At 41.7% G+C, this 17,383-nt stretch overlaps 1 protein-coding gene across 1 annotated transcript in view; it reads right to left on the reverse strand.

The window, feature by feature from the left end:
- Nucleotides 1-476: 476 nt before the first annotated feature.
- The window catches only part of pkd1a (polycystic kidney disease 1a), a 75,360-nt gene continuing 58,453 nt past the window's right edge, over nt 477-17,383 (reverse strand). Inside the window, exons 34-56 of the mRNA XM_074689441.1 lie at nt 15,610-15,778; nt 14,772-15,036; nt 14,494-14,689; nt 13,805-13,975; nt 13,558-13,701; nt 13,264-13,474; nt 13,043-13,169; nt 12,837-12,947; nt 12,574-12,623; nt 12,012-12,226; nt 11,791-11,869; nt 11,513-11,628; nt 9,445-9,647; nt 8,636-8,830; nt 8,384-8,523; nt 7,455-7,585; nt 7,132-7,213; nt 6,879-7,004; nt 5,975-6,146; nt 5,577-5,867; nt 3,158-3,292; nt 2,488-2,814; nt 477-2,346 (exon numbers count right to left, since the gene is read on the reverse strand). Coding sequence (XP_074545542.1) covers nt 1,276-2,346; nt 2,488-2,814; nt 3,158-3,292; nt 5,577-5,867; nt 5,975-6,146; nt 6,879-7,004; nt 7,132-7,213; nt 7,455-7,585; nt 8,384-8,523; nt 8,636-8,830; nt 9,445-9,647; nt 11,513-11,628; nt 11,791-11,869; nt 12,012-12,226; nt 12,574-12,623; nt 12,837-12,947; nt 13,043-13,169; nt 13,264-13,474; nt 13,558-13,701; nt 13,805-13,975; nt 14,494-14,689; nt 14,772-15,036; nt 15,610-15,778 — 4,727 coding nt within the window. The 3' untranslated portion in view covers nt 477-1,275. The remainder of the gene's footprint in view (nt 2,347-2,487; nt 2,815-3,157; nt 3,293-5,576; nt 5,868-5,974; nt 6,147-6,878; nt 7,005-7,131; nt 7,214-7,454; nt 7,586-8,383; nt 8,524-8,635; nt 8,831-9,444; nt 9,648-11,512; nt 11,629-11,790; nt 11,870-12,011; nt 12,227-12,573; nt 12,624-12,836; nt 12,948-13,042; nt 13,170-13,263; nt 13,475-13,557; nt 13,702-13,804; nt 13,976-14,493; nt 14,690-14,771; nt 15,037-15,609; nt 15,779-17,383) is intronic.

Genomic DNA, 17,383 nt, shown 5'->3' on the forward strand with positions numbered 1-17,383 from the left:
ACAAACATAACTGCTGGCTTTGGCTTCGACAGTTTGCTAATACAAAGGCTTTTTCTACAAATGAGCTGTTAACAAATGATCCAAAAAACTTGACACACGAGAGTTAAATATGGCATTAGGTATTAGGTATCAGTTCCACTGGGAAATAAAGTGCTAAGTACAAAATGAATGAATACATTTCTTGGCACAGTAAAACTCAGAATGCATAAACCATGCAGAAGCTTTGGCAAATTTTATAGTTAAGATACAGTATGAGTGAAGCTTCCCCTATTGTTTGGACACCAAGCTTATTACTTCGCACCATACCTCACAAAAAAGTGCTTTTACATCACAATCATAATACACAAGAAAAACGTATTTGGAAGAGATAATCAGCCTTTGAGTCATTATAGCTTTACGGTGGGAGCACTTGCAGATGTGTTCATTTCAAATGAATAAAAGCAGTTCCTGCTTTTTTACAACCAAACTTCACCAGACTTTCCCTTTTTCCTTCTTTCCCTCGGTAGCACTCCTGAATCTCTTTTTCTCCTCTTGCGACATCTCCTTCGTCTTTTTGTTTATGGCTTCCCTTTATATTTGTGTTTTCTTTTCCAATGAAACATGGTTACACATGCACCCTGAATGACTGGCTGCTAGGATCCAGACAACCGTGTGTGATTCTTTATCTACTTTACTGTATTTGCTCTTGCACCTTAGCAGGTACAACACAATTAACCCATTGTGCCTACAGTGTTATTTGTATGCATGTGAACACTTGCATGTGCGTTTATTTGTGGGTTAAAAAAAACATGACTCTTCTCAAACAGGCCACGAGTACCCATGGTGACCGATATATATAAAATATAAAACTATGTAGACAGACAACATAACTGAGTAATCAACACAAGATACAAAAAATACACTGATTGCATTGTCTGCATTTCAGCTGGTTAAGTCCTCAGGTGAGCACGTGTGTGTGCCTCTGTCAGCGACCCCACAGGACCTCCAGGGTCACATGGGATCAGGGTAAAGTTTCAGTCTCAGGAAAGAAAGACTTGGAATGTTTCTACGCTTCATTGTTGGCCCTAACGTGGCTGAGTTATCATCTGATGACCTGCACCAGAGAGAACTGAACTGGGAGTCTGTCTTATTATTTCGTACAAACCTGCAGAACTCTGTTAAAAGCTGTTTTTCATTCCAGGAAATAGGGAACAAAACCTGCTGCCCCCATCTTCCCTTTGTCCTTAAACCAGCATTTACACTCATATATAAATTTAATCTTCTTCACTTTTCCCCTCATGATTTGGGGTGTCCAGGGCCCTGCCTGTCTAGATTAGGGTGCACTTTGTTTTTGAGGGGTGGGGGTTTGCGCTTTCTCTTGCGTGTAGGTATGGTGGTGGTGTGAGCTGGGTGGTTGAACAGGCTGGAAGCAGGGAGGCTGTCTCTCTCTGTGGGCTGATCCCAGTCCCGGTTGATGGGTGTAGGGGCAGGGGTAGAAGGCAAAGATGGGGTGGGTGCAGGAGTACGTGAAGGTGCAGTGGGTGCTTTGGGCAGTGGGGGGTGTGAAGAGAGAGTATTAGCTGATGAAACAGATGGAGAGGACGAGTCAGTGGCAGATTTATCTTTGACTGGTGTAGGTGGAGGAGCACTCACTGGTGTTTTGGCTGATGACGGAGGAGCAGAGGTGTGCACAGTGGCAGAGGATGGTCTCGGCTTTAGAAAGGGGACGTGTGTGGCTTCTGGAGTCTTTCTAGGTTTGGCTGAAGTGCTTCCATAGTCCTTATGAAGTTCACTTTTGTCCACCTTCTTTCCCTTTTTGCTCCCTTTCTGCTTTTCTTTGCCACTCTTGTGATCCCTCCATCCAGCAGCATCTTTCTCCTCCCCCTTTGCTCTTTGTCCTGACTCACCCCTCCCTCCCTGACCACCACCTCCCCTCTCTCTCCGTCTGCTTCTCTTCTTTCTCTGGGACCGCTCCAGTTTGCACTCAACGTGGTACAGATCCTCTGTTGCCATAGTGACACGGTCAAGCTGTTGCACCAGGGCGTCCAGGGTTGGGAGGAGCCTCCTCAGGGAGGCTTCGGTTTCAGCTCTTTCTTTCCAGCTGAAACCTCCCATCACCACTCCTGGACCAAGCCCCAAACCAAGGCCCAACCCGAGTCCCAGGCTCATTCCTGGAGCCTCCGTCAGGCTGCAGGGGCTGGAAGAGGATGGACGCCAAGAGGCCTCAGAGCCTCCATCAATGCTGTCCGGGGTGGGAGGCGAATCAGGACGGTCGAGTGGTGGCAGACACAGGGATTTACAATCACTGGTAGAAGAGGAACGGGATGGTGGCAGCTCCATGCCTTCAAAACGCACCTTATGACGAAACTGAGAAGGAGATGAAGAGGGACAGAAGACGGAGAAAGTAATGAATATTAAAATCTGAAGTCTGACTCTTCAAAATACTTCTAAAGGATTTAAACACCAGCGTGGAGTGAGAGCAGCTTCAGATGGGAACAGGCCACGTACCTCCTTGGCCCTGCTAAGCCCCATCCACATTTTGAGCCGTCGCAAGAACAGCTCAACCATCTCGTAGTCCTGCAGATCCACAGCTGGACGGTACAGCTCAGCTCGTGCACGCCGATAGTTCCTCAGCAACACAGATGTGAGCAACCATAGCAACATCAGCCGAAGTATGGCAAAGCTGGCGTGATACACCAACAAGGAGACAGTGAAGGAGGGGCCGGTGGTCATCCAGGTGGGATGCCAGGACAGAAGACCATGTCCACCAGCGCCCAACAGAGACCGACAGACAGCACTCACACTGCCGTAGCCGTCCAGTACAGAGTGGAAGAGCTGAAGAGGAAGAGATCGAAACACTTTCAGTATCACACCAAAAACAATCAAAGGAAGCAGTATAAGTTGATTTTGCAGGGGGAGCAAATCATAACAAATTTGAATAAATGTGTTTCTTTCCAATCTAATAACTTATTGGTACTGAAAATAAGAAATGACAGAGAATGGGTATGTGACAATGTACACTCTTGTGTTGCCTGAAATAATCTCATGGACCTGTGTACTATGCCTGAGATTGAGTCAAAGGTAAATTGTCGCATCACTGCTGAATACCTCAAGTCTTTGTACCTGTGTGGGAGAGGATCAGTGAGAAAAAAATAAAAAGAATAGAAAAAATCCTGACCAGGTGTCCTGTGTGTGAGTAAGCCAGCACCAGCAAAAGCAGGGCCAGGGCAAGTCCCAGCAGCTCCCAGACCGAGCAGCGCAGAGCTCTGCCAAACACAGCCCACTCTCTGAGGAAACGCAGCTGGTGAGATGCCTGGACAAGGAGAGGGAGAGATGAAGTTAATTTCTCTACACTTTTCTAGCTCTCATATGATCCTGTCACGATCTTGTCACTGGCTTGTTTTGACAAAAGAAATGAACAGACTTTGCCTGAGCATCACACCTGGGTATATGCACCATATTCTGAGTGGATTTGAGTGCACGCTGTCTGCTCCTCCTGAGTTATTCCATAGTTTGACAGACACACATTAAATACAACCACCTTATTTGATCGTACCTTTCTGTAAATGACTTCTTTTTATTTTAATGTCAACTCACACTGTGATACAAACATGACTGTCAAGATACTAAACAATCAATACGTGAGATTTATGCTTTGCTCCACTCTTGTTAGACCCCTGGTCTGGGCTGCCTGAGGGATAAATGGGAAACAGACCTGGGGGAAATTATTTCAGATTCAATCTGGCAGATAATTATTCAAAGGATTTATTCCTCCTTAGTATGCCTTCGGCCCTCTGTAATTAAGTGTAAAGCCTTGCACCGCCTGCACTGGTCCAAGGAGAGCTTTGCCAATATGAAGACTACTCTCCATCCAACATGCATCTGTTGAAACCAGGCTCCTGCCATGCTATTACATATGGTCTGGACTCCGGAATTGTCCTAAACTTCACTGTAATTCTGGTGTTCCAACTTTGAGACCTTTTCCAGAAACTGTGGCACAACAATAGACCCTCTCCACTACTTTTACTGTTCTGAGTTTCCCCCAGAGAATGCTCCTTTTAGTGAGTATCAAGCAAACATGATGCCGTTTGGTGTCTTATTCTCAGCTCATTTGATCTAAATTGATGGACTCTTTCCCAAACAGGTTGTGTCCATATGCTAAATGCAGCTGTGCAGTAGCCCCATTGGCAAATGTGGATGCGAATGCAGATTATTTGATGTTTCTGATTTTTTCCTTTTTTTCTGTTCTAAACTCACCTTACTTGAATCTTGGCAGTACATAAGGTGAAACCCACTGGTGTACAAGTGTTGCTGGACTTAAGACCTTTTTTAGACTGTGTTAAAAACATGGCAGTTTCCTCTACAGTTTTCTATTTTGTTTTTAGGAAATGTTAATTCCCAAATTAAAAGTAGAGATAAATACTTTTTTGGCATATTGACCTCTGCCTGTAAAAAAGCTATTACTAGACGGTGGTTGCTTCCTGAACCCCCCACAATGCACGACTGGATTAAAATTGTAAATGATATTTATGCCATGGAAAGGGTTACTTTTTGTTTACGCCTGCAAAAAGATGTTTCTGTTAAATTGTGGAGTAACTGGGATAAATATGCCAAGTCCACTCAGACAGATTTTGTGGAGGTGACAATCTAGGGAATATAACCTTAATAAGCTTTTGTAAGACTGACTTAAAGACTGAATGGCAGAGGTAATTCTATTACCTTCCTATGTTTTTGTCTTGATGTCTGCCTTTCAGAATTGAAAAATAAAGAATCTAAAAAAAAAACAAAAAAAACATGGCAGCTCAAAGCACAACTCTGTAACTCCACTTTAAAGTTTCCTGTTAATTTTATAATCAAAATTCTTTTTTATTATAATTTTTTATATGTTTGTATTCATTAATTAATTTCTTTAGGTCTGTTTAAATTTTCTTCTTTAGTTGTTAAGCTGAGTGCTTAGTGAAGATCTAGTGCTTGGTAAATCTATATCTTTATCTATCTATATATATATATATATATATATATATATATATATATATATATATATATATATAAGATATACATAAGAAAAGCACAGTAGTTAAACCCTCGGTCATTGTAATCTCACAGCTACACGATAATGAAAGCAATTCATTGGCGCCTACAAAGGCTTTAAACATTTTGTTTTAACCTTGCAAAAATTTACCTAATTTTGCCCATATAAATATGTACTTTTTGAAATACTTAGTTCACTCCTTTGGCTTCTGCTTCAAGGCAGCCATACAAAGAAAATAAGAGAATAAAACCTTTTAAGACAACGGATGAGAGACTTTGTGGCCTTTGCAGTAAGGCAGAAAAAAAAATCTGTATTCATCAGTTTTTGTATCAGCATTCAGCCATAATGACTTTTAAACACAAAAGAAAACCTTGCACTAGCTTTACAGGGAAAGAAGTAAAATAAAGCGGCTGAGGACAAGCATACATTGGTGGGTTACAATGGCTATTGTTTGCCTGCATGAAAACTCCAGAGGACTCTTGACTGCACCACTGAAGAATGAAAAGAAGGTTTCAGTGAATAAAATACGTTTGCAGAAAGTCGTTCTCTCTTTAAACTTTCTTACCTTGAGCACCAGGATGAACAACAGCAATGCAGACATGACCGTGTACAGCTGGCTCTGTTTGGCCACGGGGTGGAAGTCTGTGAAGGCATCCCGTGGGTGCTTCAGGTATGACGCCCACTGGTGGGTGGCCATGGTGCAGCGGCTCAGGTGTAGCCCACACACAGATGCTGCCAGAGTCAGTTTGCAGATGCCCAAAAGTCTCCAAGCTGAGAGCAGGTACACATGACCCTCTCTGAGGAAGCCCAAGATCCCCCGAACCAAGAAATACAAGACCAGGGCCAGCAGGACAATCTTTAAAACCAGAAACCAGAAGATTAAATCAAAAACATATCTCAGAGAAAACAGGGAAAAGAGATGTGCTATGAGTTTTTGATTCTTTTTTTTTCTCAAGAGGTTACCATGAGAAGGAGCTGCAGGTCAAGGCCTGTGATTGGCCACAAACTGACAACAAGGAGCTCAAGGCTGGACTGGGCACGCTCAGAAACTGGAAACTCGAACAGGAAGGAAAAGACAGCCAGGAGGTTTGTGTTGATGTTGAAGAGCGAGAACTCCACAAACAGAGCACGGGTCCTGTGGAAACACACACACACACACACACACACACACACACACACACACACACACACACACACACACACACACACACACACACACACACACACACACACACACACACACACACACACTTAATGGACTATGACAAGATCAGATGCCAGGATACTTAATTAAAACGTTCTCTTATCAAAACAACATTACTGTCTTATTTGTCTTTTTTAGGTTGAGTGTGTCCAGGGAAGACAGAGAAAAAAGAAAAACGCTTTTAGCTTTTGTGTTTCGCAAAAAAAGTTATGTAAGAGACCTCCACCCCACATTGTTTTACACTGCAGTTGCCCCTTACATTATTTCTTTATGTTGCCTTTCCAGGATTAAGTTTAGGCATTGGCTATCAAGTAACAAAAGCTGACTGCCAACATGCTTTTTAGGTTCTCTACTGGACTAGTTTCAGGGTTTTATTCTAATATTAAATCCTTCCATGTGCAACCTATCAATGAGAGCACGCAGTAAAATCAATTGCAGATTTTCAAGGCCACGAGCCTGTGCATACGGCTGTTTTATGTGATCATTGCTGAATTCCATGCACAGTTTTCATTTCTACTCCCTTACATCTGGCCCCTTCATGTGTAAGAACCTGGCCAGTGAGCAAGCGCCTTTTTTCAAACACAAAAAAACTACTTTACATAAGAACTTTGATTTATGATGTTATTTCCTTGATGATGTATAAAATATCTGTTGATGAAGTACCTGTGGTCAAGCCAGTGCAGCTGCTGCAGCTGCTGTAAGGAGGAAGAGGCCTCCACCAGGCTTCTGTTCAGCTGGTGGACCGTATCTCCGCTGTTATCCACACTGATCCTGTCCAAACGCCGCACCCTGAAAAGGCAAGGAGGCACAAGAGGGGAAGAAGAAACTGACACTTTGACGACAACCAGATGTTGAATAGACACTGAAATGGACTGAAAGTTTACAAAACACCCTGTAAACTCAATCCAGTCCTTACCAGTTTGTTTCATTCACTCCAAAAGCTGTAACCTTTTCAGCTGGTCCCTTTCCCCAAATACTTTCACCTGCCAGAGTGCCAACTGTGAAAGAAAAAGTTTTTACAATTCTGTGGACTTAAGTTAATATTAAAAAAATCTGTATGATAATGCTTCCTGCAGAATCAGTGATGATACAGAAGATCTCTACAGTTGACTTAATGAATGAAAGAAAGTTAAACAGAGTAACAAAGAATAATTTTTGTAATGAGTCAGTCAGTTATCTGGTAAAGTTTTACATTCAGCTCAGAGAAGCTTGTGTTTTTTGAGTAAACGTCAGTCTCACCTGGTCTGTCTCGGACTTGCCGAAGCCTCAGTGTGCCGAGTAACACACTTCCTGTGTCTTTCAAGAGGGCGGAGTCATCAAGTAACCGTGGCAACAGGGACTCATTCAGCCACGTGAGAACATCGCCTCGTCTTAAGAGAGGAAAAGATTGACAAACTGAATAACCTTTGCTTTCTGCTGCCGATTCTTTACCTGAGAGCTGTCACAGTGTTGGATTAACATTTGCTGAATTGTAACAAAAGAATTGCCAAAAGTGTGTTCATATGAACAGAGGACACATACTCGAGTTCATGTAATAAAGACTGTCAGGTTAAGCGTCAGAGTAAAAGCAGCTCTCCTATACAGAGGGGCCCCAGGGTGAAAGCTGAAGTCGATGGTAGGGCTGCTTGATTATCATCCAAAAAACAAGGTAAGTTTGCCCAAACCTTTATTTAAAATTGTTTCAATATCCTTCAGAATTCAGTGTTAAATTAGTCTGAATTGAATTTAATCAAATATACATGATGCACACACTAAATAGGTATGTACCAACAGTAAAAGGACAAAAAGAACCCGAGTTCCTTGGTCGCTGCAAGAAAATAAATCCTGTGTGGCTTTAAAGATTTACGTTGAATGAAATCTTCCTTTGGGAAAAATTAGCTGTGTCACTTTGAATACCAAAATTCATCAGGCTCAGACATAAAGACAATACAAAAAATGGAGAGCTGTGACGACAAATGACACGGAAACATTCAGTGAACTGTTTTTGTAAACATCTTAACACACTGTACAGGTAGAGGACCTCACAGTCATCATCTTCAAACACAGACACACAAATATTGCCTTGCCAAGCTACTACATGCAGATTTGTTTATCCGCAAGTAGTAGCTTTGTTTTAGTTTTTAACTAAAGATAAGACTTAAACCATCAGTGAGTGAGTGTGTGTGTACCTTCTGATGCTGTGGTACTCTGGTGTGTGAAGCGCTCTCTGCAGCTGGGTACGCAGTCTTAGACCGTGTGTGTCTTTAGCAGAGTCCGAATAGTTGAGCAGCAAAACCACCAACAGGAAGAACATGTAAACCAGGAAATTCTGAAAATGAAAACCAACAATTTTGTTAACTGACAGGAAATAAAGCTCTAAAACCTCACAGCACAGAGCAAGTCATTTACATCTGCTGGATGTGCTTCTCCGTCTGACTCACCTTCAGCATACTGTGCAGCATGTGGACCTTTCGGGCCTGGTGTCGTGCCTGAGATAGAGCGAAGCCCTGCGGGGGTCTGACCCTGGGAACCCGCTGGACTACTCTCTCCACTCGGGGGAACTCCACCAGCACGTCCTGGTCCTCTGGACGTAGGCGCCGCACACACACAGCGTAGTAAACAGCCTCACACAACACCTGATGGAAAACAGAAAAGAAGAAAGAAAACAAGACATATTTTAAAGTCAAGTTTGAAAGGCAAAAAACAAGTGTTACCTATTTGTTTGAAGGGGGCTCACTTATATTACTTGTGATGAGATGCACAGGCTTTTATTTTGAAGGAGCTGTATGAACATTTGCTTGAGAGCTTCTCTCAGTTTTTTAACATGATTTCAGCGTGTGCAAATTTTGAAAGGATGCTTAGAGCATTGTAAACATCTCAGTGACGACACCCCTTGGTTTCAGAGGCCTGGTCTTACTGCTGTTTTCCACCCTCTGGTACCCATACTGGGAATGCTGACTCAACTTCTGGTATTTGATACAAAGATGTGGATTCACACTGAAGCTGTTTTTTGCACCAGGCTAAAAACATGTTCAGATTTCAGACATTAGCTTGATTTTGTGTTTGAAAGTATTACAACTATCTTTTATCTCTGATCAGGTGTCAAGGGGAAGATGGTACAAGCAATAGTTTTCTCATTCAGAATCATACTAAATTCAAGGAAATGGATCAGCGTAGCTTTAAATAAATCCTAAGACCAGATCGAGAAAGGAGGAAGCGTGAGTATCTTTGGGGACCAGGATGTTTGTACCTTTATTGGCTCCAGCAGCAGACAGGAGCTCAGGAAGCTGAAGAAGCAGGAGATGAGCCACATCATAGCCATGTTCTGACTGAAGCCGTGACCGGCCCAAATACAAACACTGCTGCCCAAAGCGATCCCGGCCCAGCTGCCCCACAGGGCAGCACGACCACACCATGGAGGAAACCGCCGTGGACGACACACATCTGTCACAACTGCAGAGAGGAGAGGAAATAATGAACTTTGAAAATATTCTGCGTGAAATAAAAGACATTTGTAATCCAATTATCTTGTTGGGGTCACGTAAATTTGAAGGCTGCTTGTTACACTTCACAAAGGAGATCAGGTTCTTACATGCTTGTTAATAATTGACCCATCTGGACTTTGACATCCCTTTGTGAATAACATGAACATAGATTCAATCAAAGTCATCAAAAAGAATAATTCATGAGAGCACTTTGGACACAAAGCAGAGACAACTGCAGCTTTTCAATGTGCCCTTCTCTTGAATACTCAGGCAGCAAAACAAAGCACAATGCATACATTTTGCTTTTCACAGAGAAGACGACTCCATAAGCACCCATCATTACTGGACCTGTAAAGCACTGCGTCTAATTTATTTCTCATCACTGTTTTTATAATGAAATAAGTCGACCTTGCTCTCTTTCTCATGACAGAAAAATTCTCCTCAGTATCTAAACTTAGAAACCAGTTTATGTATTTCTGTAAATAATGTAATAAAAGAGCCAAACACTCCAAGAAACAGATAACTGATTTTAAAAGAAAAAAGAAATATAATCATAGATATTATTGCAGATGAAACAGTTCATAAAAAAAACATGCTTCATAATTTTTTTTCCCACATTTTCTCTGAAATTATAGTTTATTCTTATCATGCTAATTTGTGGCCAGGGCTTTAATTTCACTCTTCAAATCTGAGAAGGAGCAGAGCTTTGACTCTTTTGGTGTGATCAAAAACACTATAATGGCTGTGGTAACCATTCGTCATCTACAGGATTATTTATTATATAAAGGTCATTAGCTGTAATTATGTAACAAGACTTGTTTAAGCAAAAATCTCACTCAATCACACGCTTACTGCAGAACCTTCAGTTTTCTCAAGTAGCACCTTCAGACCTCTGTTTCTGCTCCAGTAAGCTATGATTTTCTTTTTCAGTCACTTTTTCTGCGTTTGTTTAATAGAAATTTCATTTGTGAGGTACTTCATACAACTTTTACAAATTCTCACTCCACAATAAGTAGGATACCATCTCCTCTTATATATCTTAGATTTTTCACTCAGCCAATGTGACCTTAGAGGATGCTCTGCTGTATTCTGGATTATTAATGAGATTTGAGAGACAGAGAAAGAGACAGAGACAGGGAGTGTTATCAGGAGAGTCACTGCAGTCACGTCCAGCTTGGCATTAAGCAGTGTAGGCAAAAATGCAAATAAAACCCTCAATAAAACGCTGAATCGTTATCATAAACACTGTAACAAAACTGGCTCTCTTTTTCAACCAACTAGATGCTCACTTTCTAAGCTAGTTTACCTGTTTAAACATTGCTGTTTGTCTGATTAAAGAAAGCTAAAAAGTGCAGTTCTTTCAGTCATCAAGATGTTACAGTGTTCTGTCTGAGGAGTTTAGATCCTCAGAATAAAAAAAGTATTTAAAACATCTGAAACAGCATTTTTTACATTAAAAGAGCCACAAAACAAAGTTATTAACATCTAATGTATGTCACATTTTAGAGCCTCTGCACTCTGCAGTTTGTATAAACATTAAAGTAAAACATATGCTAGTTTGATTATTAATTATTTTGCCATATTAAACATGAAAAATGTGTATTTCTTTATCTATCTCATAAATCTAACCAAAATACCCAAGAATGGAAAACTAAAAAAACACTCTGGCTCAGGCTGTCAAAATTAATGTTAAACCATCAATCAAGAACAGAAAACCCCACATCAATACTGTCGACTAACTTCATTGACAGACAGACCTACACACACACACACACACACACACACACACACACACACACACACACACACACACACACACACACACAAACAAACCTGTATTTGAGGTGAAAGCAGTTTTTGGCGGGTCTCTCCTCAAAGATTCTTGAGGGAACGGTTCGTTCGGCTTCTGAAGAAGAATCACTTCAGTCTTGTCGTCCAAAATGCTTGACCTGACACAATCATTGACAAGCACACAAACAAACAAACAAACAAACAAACAAACAAACAAACAAACAAACAAACAAACAAACAAACACATACAAAGTTTTAGACTTGTTTGTAGAAGATTTTTTTGTGTGTTTTGAAAAGGTTCCTCTAAAAAACAGACTTACAGATCAGCCATTTCACTTTCGTCTGCCTGAGGGAAAAAGTTTTGTCCGTCTGTGAGGATGTGTTTGATCAGGTCTTCATCTGTGAATCAAAAGTTACAGTTTGGACTTGGACAGTTTTCTGTATCACAGAGTGTACAAATACAACCAAAATCTCTCCATGCTTAAAATAAGGGAAAAAAAAGCATTTTCCTTGTTAATGTTCATGGGTTGATTTTCTTTACCTGAGGAAGTGAAGAACTTGTTGCGTTGTTCGGTCCCGTCCTCGTCATCAGGATTAAAGTTCATGTCAACGCCCAGGTGCCTGCTCCCCTGACCTCTCTTCAGCCGGGGGAGACCTGCCCTGTGTCCTCCACCTCCCACAACAGATCCATCACTCAACCACTCCGGCCAGTCCCTGTCCTCCATCTCCTCCTCTGCCATGGCCCAACTCTCCACACTGAAAAACACAATGAGAGGTTTGTTATTCAGATTACAGTAAGAGTTTCCTAGAAATAAAACAATGTTGATAACATTAATCTGCAAAAACAAAAAAGAGAACCACCCTGAGACGTTACTGGATTTTGAATTTATGCTTGTTTTGAGAAAGGAGTGGGAGTTTTAAGGTGTATTTTAGTCCAGTGCCCTCATTTAAAAAAAACATTCTCCTTTCTCTCATCATACTCTTCATGTGTTTTCCCTAAAATGTGACAAACAACAGGCTATCACAGGTTAACTGGCACCAAATCTTGCATAAGAAGAGGCACAGTACACTGAAACTGCTGTCATAGCAACAAAGTAACTCACCTTTTAGTTGACGGGGTGGGAAAATCCAGATTGGTTTCCTCTGAGTTGGTCTGAGAAACAGAGGGAGAGGAATGATTCATAGAGAGAAAGATGGAGACGAAAAGACACAAAAGGTTCCCAAAGAGACAAACTTTTGTCTTTTTACATCCAACATGGGTTTTTTCTTTCTAGAACTAATTCTGCAGTACAAAGTAATGTGACATTTTTTAACTTAAATGTGGAAAAAAAACAGCATCAGACATCAGTGTCTGTTGATACTGTACCTCGCCATTGAAAAAGAGGAAGGAGCTTCCAGCCATGGAGTTATCCAGGAAGTCATCTATCTCCACTGACTCCTGGTCTGACTGGGGTTGCACCTGCTCTACAGTCACGCACTGATATTCACACACATATAAAATATTAAGTTACATGTCTGTTATATTAGTTAGTTATGGCTTGAGGTTACCTGTCACAGGTAGGTTTGTGTTACCTTGCTGCGGCTCATTCTGAACAGCGTGAAAACGAGCAGGTAGAGAGGGTAAACTATCAGACATGTCACCACACCGGCTGCCACTGTCTCACCATTCAAAGACGATAGTGTTGACACGGCTCTTGGGCTGCAGGAATCAAGTGTAGGAGTAAACGTCAGGTTGTTGTAACGAGGACAGACAGATAGACAGGTGAGTGTCCTAAAACAGAACATTACTTCACCTGTATCTCTTGTCCACCACGATGCTGTACCACAGGGTGTTGACCAAGAGGAAGAGCTGCAGCAGCACGGCGCAGCAGGTTGCTCTCTGTAGGCGAGTAAAAGGGCTGCGGGGAGGACGCTCCCACAGAGACAGCCACAGGTGAGTCTCACACAGCGCCCTCTGCAGCTCACAGCGCAGGAGGCGGGGCATCTGCAGGAGCACAGCCTCCTCTGAAAGGAATCAGGGGTTAACAGAGTTGAGTGGAGCAGGCAGAGTGGGGATGGTTACTGATCATGATTTGATTATTCTTTACCTGAGGCCTCCACATCTATCTCTACACGTCCCTCTGTTTTATCGTTATCCACTGAGAGCCACTCCTCAACCAGGAAGTAGTAGCTGCTTCCTGTTTGCAAGTCTTTGATCAGGACATACTGCAGCAGCCATGCTGGGGACAGACCTAAGGCAGAAGCATATTGTTAGAGACATGCCGTCTTAGCATGAGCTGGTCAGACTCTCTGCTATAACATGTTTCCTCTAAGTGTGAACATGTCAGTCAGTACCTTTGTTGTCATGCCAAATTCTGATTTTCCAGACATTGCCCAGATTAGTGTCAGTGGCAATATGAAAGATGTCCAGAGCATTGCGTGTGAAAGCCCCTCTGCTGTCCAGGTGTCGATGTCCACTGCGGCTTTCACGTCCATACAAACTGATTCCCACATGAGCCGTGGTGCCTGAAGGGACAGAGACTCATGAAAATGAACGTTTCCACAAATTTTATGATTTATAAAACGCCATTTAACTCATACTGAGAAACTTAGGTGCAAAAGCTAATGATCACATGAGTGTTTGCTCTGTTGAGGATTTTTTCAGCTCTTTCCATTGCCATCAGATAGTACACTTCTTTTTGTAGTGATAATGGTTTGGAGCATATGTGATCATGGGTGCAGCACACTGATCAGGCTCACAAAGTGAAAAAACAAAAACAAAACATGAAACCAGAATTGATGAATCCTACACGGACAGTGAGCTGCCAATAATTGCAGTTACAAGATGAGCTGAAGTTTACAAAAGAACAAGACTCAACAGACCCAAAGAGGTTTTCTTTTAAAAGTCATGTATATATGACTCTATCAATTTTTGCCTCTCTTAGTTCGTAGTTGATATACAACAGGCTTTTGAATTCTCATTAACACAGCAGTATCCTGTACCAGCCCACTTCCCACCATCCTGACACCTGATACTGACTCACCTGCCCCCTGGCTCCAACCAGTCTTCACCTGGATCTCATATTTAAAGAGTCCGTCCACCCCACAGAGTGGGATCACAGCAGCTCGCCGCAGATCCAGCTGGTCCAGCTTATGCAAGATGGCTGCTGCTACTACGTAACTCAGTAAGCCCAACACACACACTAGCAGGACAACCAGACTAGGCGCACCAGAGCGTTCCTACAGGAGAGTGAAAACAGTTTCAGTGTGCATCAGGCAAATGTAAGTCTATGAAAATGTTTTGTTTCTTTGACGTACTGACCGGCATTTTAAAGCTGACTGCGTTTGCCGGGACAAACAGGCCCGCAGCGAAGGCTGTGAGGTGTCTGGTGCGACAAACTGCTCTGCTGGCGTTGGTTTCTGCAAGGGGCACCATGCCATCAGTGCGCCACTGCTTCTCAGTCTCACTGAAGTACTGACACAGAGAGGCAAAAACCCCGACTTCCAGATGTACACCCACAGGGTGAGAGGCGGGGCTGCAGGCTGTGCTCACGTTGATGTAGTAGTCCAGAGTGGTGTCGTACGACCTGTATGAAACAAGACAGAGCCTCAGTCTCTGCTACAAACAATATCATTCTGAGCTAAGTGGGTGTATTATTTGATTACAGCTCCGTGCATGAAAGCACAAGAACAACACTTGTATTAAAATCATTTAAATTTATAAATTGATGCTTTCTAGGTCAATAAATCACAGATTGCTTTAATCACACAAATACTTTTCACCAACCAAAGTAAGATGAGCTGTGAGCTTCAACCTGATTTTTATCAGCACAGTTAACGTGTTAGACGCAGGCTGTGGCTTAAGGTGGGATAAAGTCTACAAAGCATTGAATAAAAAAAAAGTTTTACTTGACTTAAAAGTGTTGCCAACAAAATTTCTTCATTCTCATTTCCCACCCTGATTTCAAAAGAAGTGCAATATACTTAGAGTAAAATTTCAAAAGAAGCATTTTTTTGCTTCAACCCAGGTAGATTGGCAGATTGGAGCTTTTACTTCTACTTAAGTAAAATGTATTTAAAGTAATAATACTTGTACTTGAGTAGAGTACTTTGGTAGTCTTTCCATCCCTACATGGAAGTGGGTCAACAAGCGCTCTTACTCAGGTGACAGAAAGAAGGTGTATCTCCTGTGGTCCAGATCTTGACCCCTCGTCATACTTAAGGCGATACGTTTTTTGTCTGTGCAGTTGAACTCGTTGGGTCTGTCATGGGAGTGAAGATAGGCTGTGATGTACGGCTCCTCTTTTTCTATTTCATTCTCTGTAGGATCTAGTAAAAAAGAAGAAAACATAATGAGGAGAATAAAACAAAACAAAACAAAACAGAATAATCTGAGTTAAAAAAAAATTAAAAAGGCTCTTTTCTTCTTGGAAAATGTTTTGTAACTGAAAAAAAAACGACAGAACCAAATAAGCTGAGTGAGTCATGTTATCCTCAGTGAGTCATGTTTAATGTCTTTGTACCCAACCTGTTAATGAATCTGTGTGATGTACTCTTCCAGATCTGTATCCAATTTTCTCTCTTGGGCTACATAACAGGAAGGCCAATTAAATTTCAGTATTCTGCCACACAATCTGATTAAGGGTGTAATGATATATGTATCCATCCCAAACCGTCATGGTCTGGATGTCACGGTCTGGTGCATGCAGTCATACGACAGATATGCCTGAGCAGGAGAGGTGGGAGTCATTTAATGCAGTATCTGCACTCCAAACCAGGAGGCAGTAGTGTGCCTTAAACTGTTTGGCAACCACCATTAAACAACAAAACACACAAAGAAGAAAAGTTGGCATGGCGAGGTGAGATTGTAGACAGGAGCTAAAAGACCCACCGGCTTCATTCAGATCAGCTGTGTGGGAAAATTTCCCCATGGAGAACAACAGCAATGGCGAGGACAGCATGTCGACATTGTTCAAAAGTTGTGTGATGTAGTAATAGAATACGCTGATCACACTAATGTATACTAGATTGTATCATCTAGATAAGCCAATCATGAGAGCAGGGCAAAAAAAACAGGAGTCGAACAACTTACCCCCACTGTTTTAACCTCTTAAGACCCAGCGTCCACATATGTGGACATTACATTTCTGCCTCTTAGACCCATGATACTTCATTTTTCTAAACTTGGATGGATAAGCCACATTTGGGGACACTGTCCACATCATCTTTTGGTGAAATCACAACATTACACCCATTTTAGGGAAAAAAAGTATTTAAGTCCAATGACACTGATAACAAACAACTCAGAGAACTCAAAACACAAATAATCAAACTTCCCGAACAAAGACCAAGTTTGGTTATGATACTTATTAGGTCTTATATATTCCAAATAGCAAGGTGAATCAAAAATTGCAGACAAAAGCTCAGGTCTTAAGAGGTTAAAGAAGCCTCTAGATCTGGCATCTATTGGCATCTACACTTCAACAGTTTTGTGCTATACGCAGTAGTAAAGGACCCAGGCTTCAAGAATATATTGGAAGTATCTGTACCTGTCATCTCAGTCCCTAGCGAGAGGATTTTTCTCAACAGCAGGCGACATAACTCCTGCAAGCTTATACAGCTTATACCAAGTTATCACAGGTGTTTCTAAATGACACTCTGTTAAACAAACTGTCACTTACACTACTATCTGCTATAAAATGAAAAATATATATATAATAATTTTGCTTTTGGGACTTTTTGTTCCTTTTCCATGTTGTACTGAACTGGTACCAAACTGTGACCCCAAAATCGAGGTACATAAGAGTATAACTCTGCATTTTTGACACATTATAACCATATAAATGAATTGAAGTCTAATACTTCTTGTTTGTGGGTGTGTGTTTGTGTTAAAACATGGATAGAAATATGACACTTCTCATAAAGAGTTTTAAG

This window comes from Halichoeres trimaculatus, unplaced genomic scaffold, assembly GCF_033239565.1.
Source record: "Halichoeres trimaculatus isolate MK-OKI-2021-1 unplaced genomic scaffold, fHalTri1.1 fHalTri1_scaffold_2, whole genome shotgun sequence".
In the NCBI taxonomy this organism is placed as follows: Eukaryota; Metazoa; Chordata; class Actinopteri; order Labriformes; family Labridae; genus Halichoeres; species Halichoeres trimaculatus.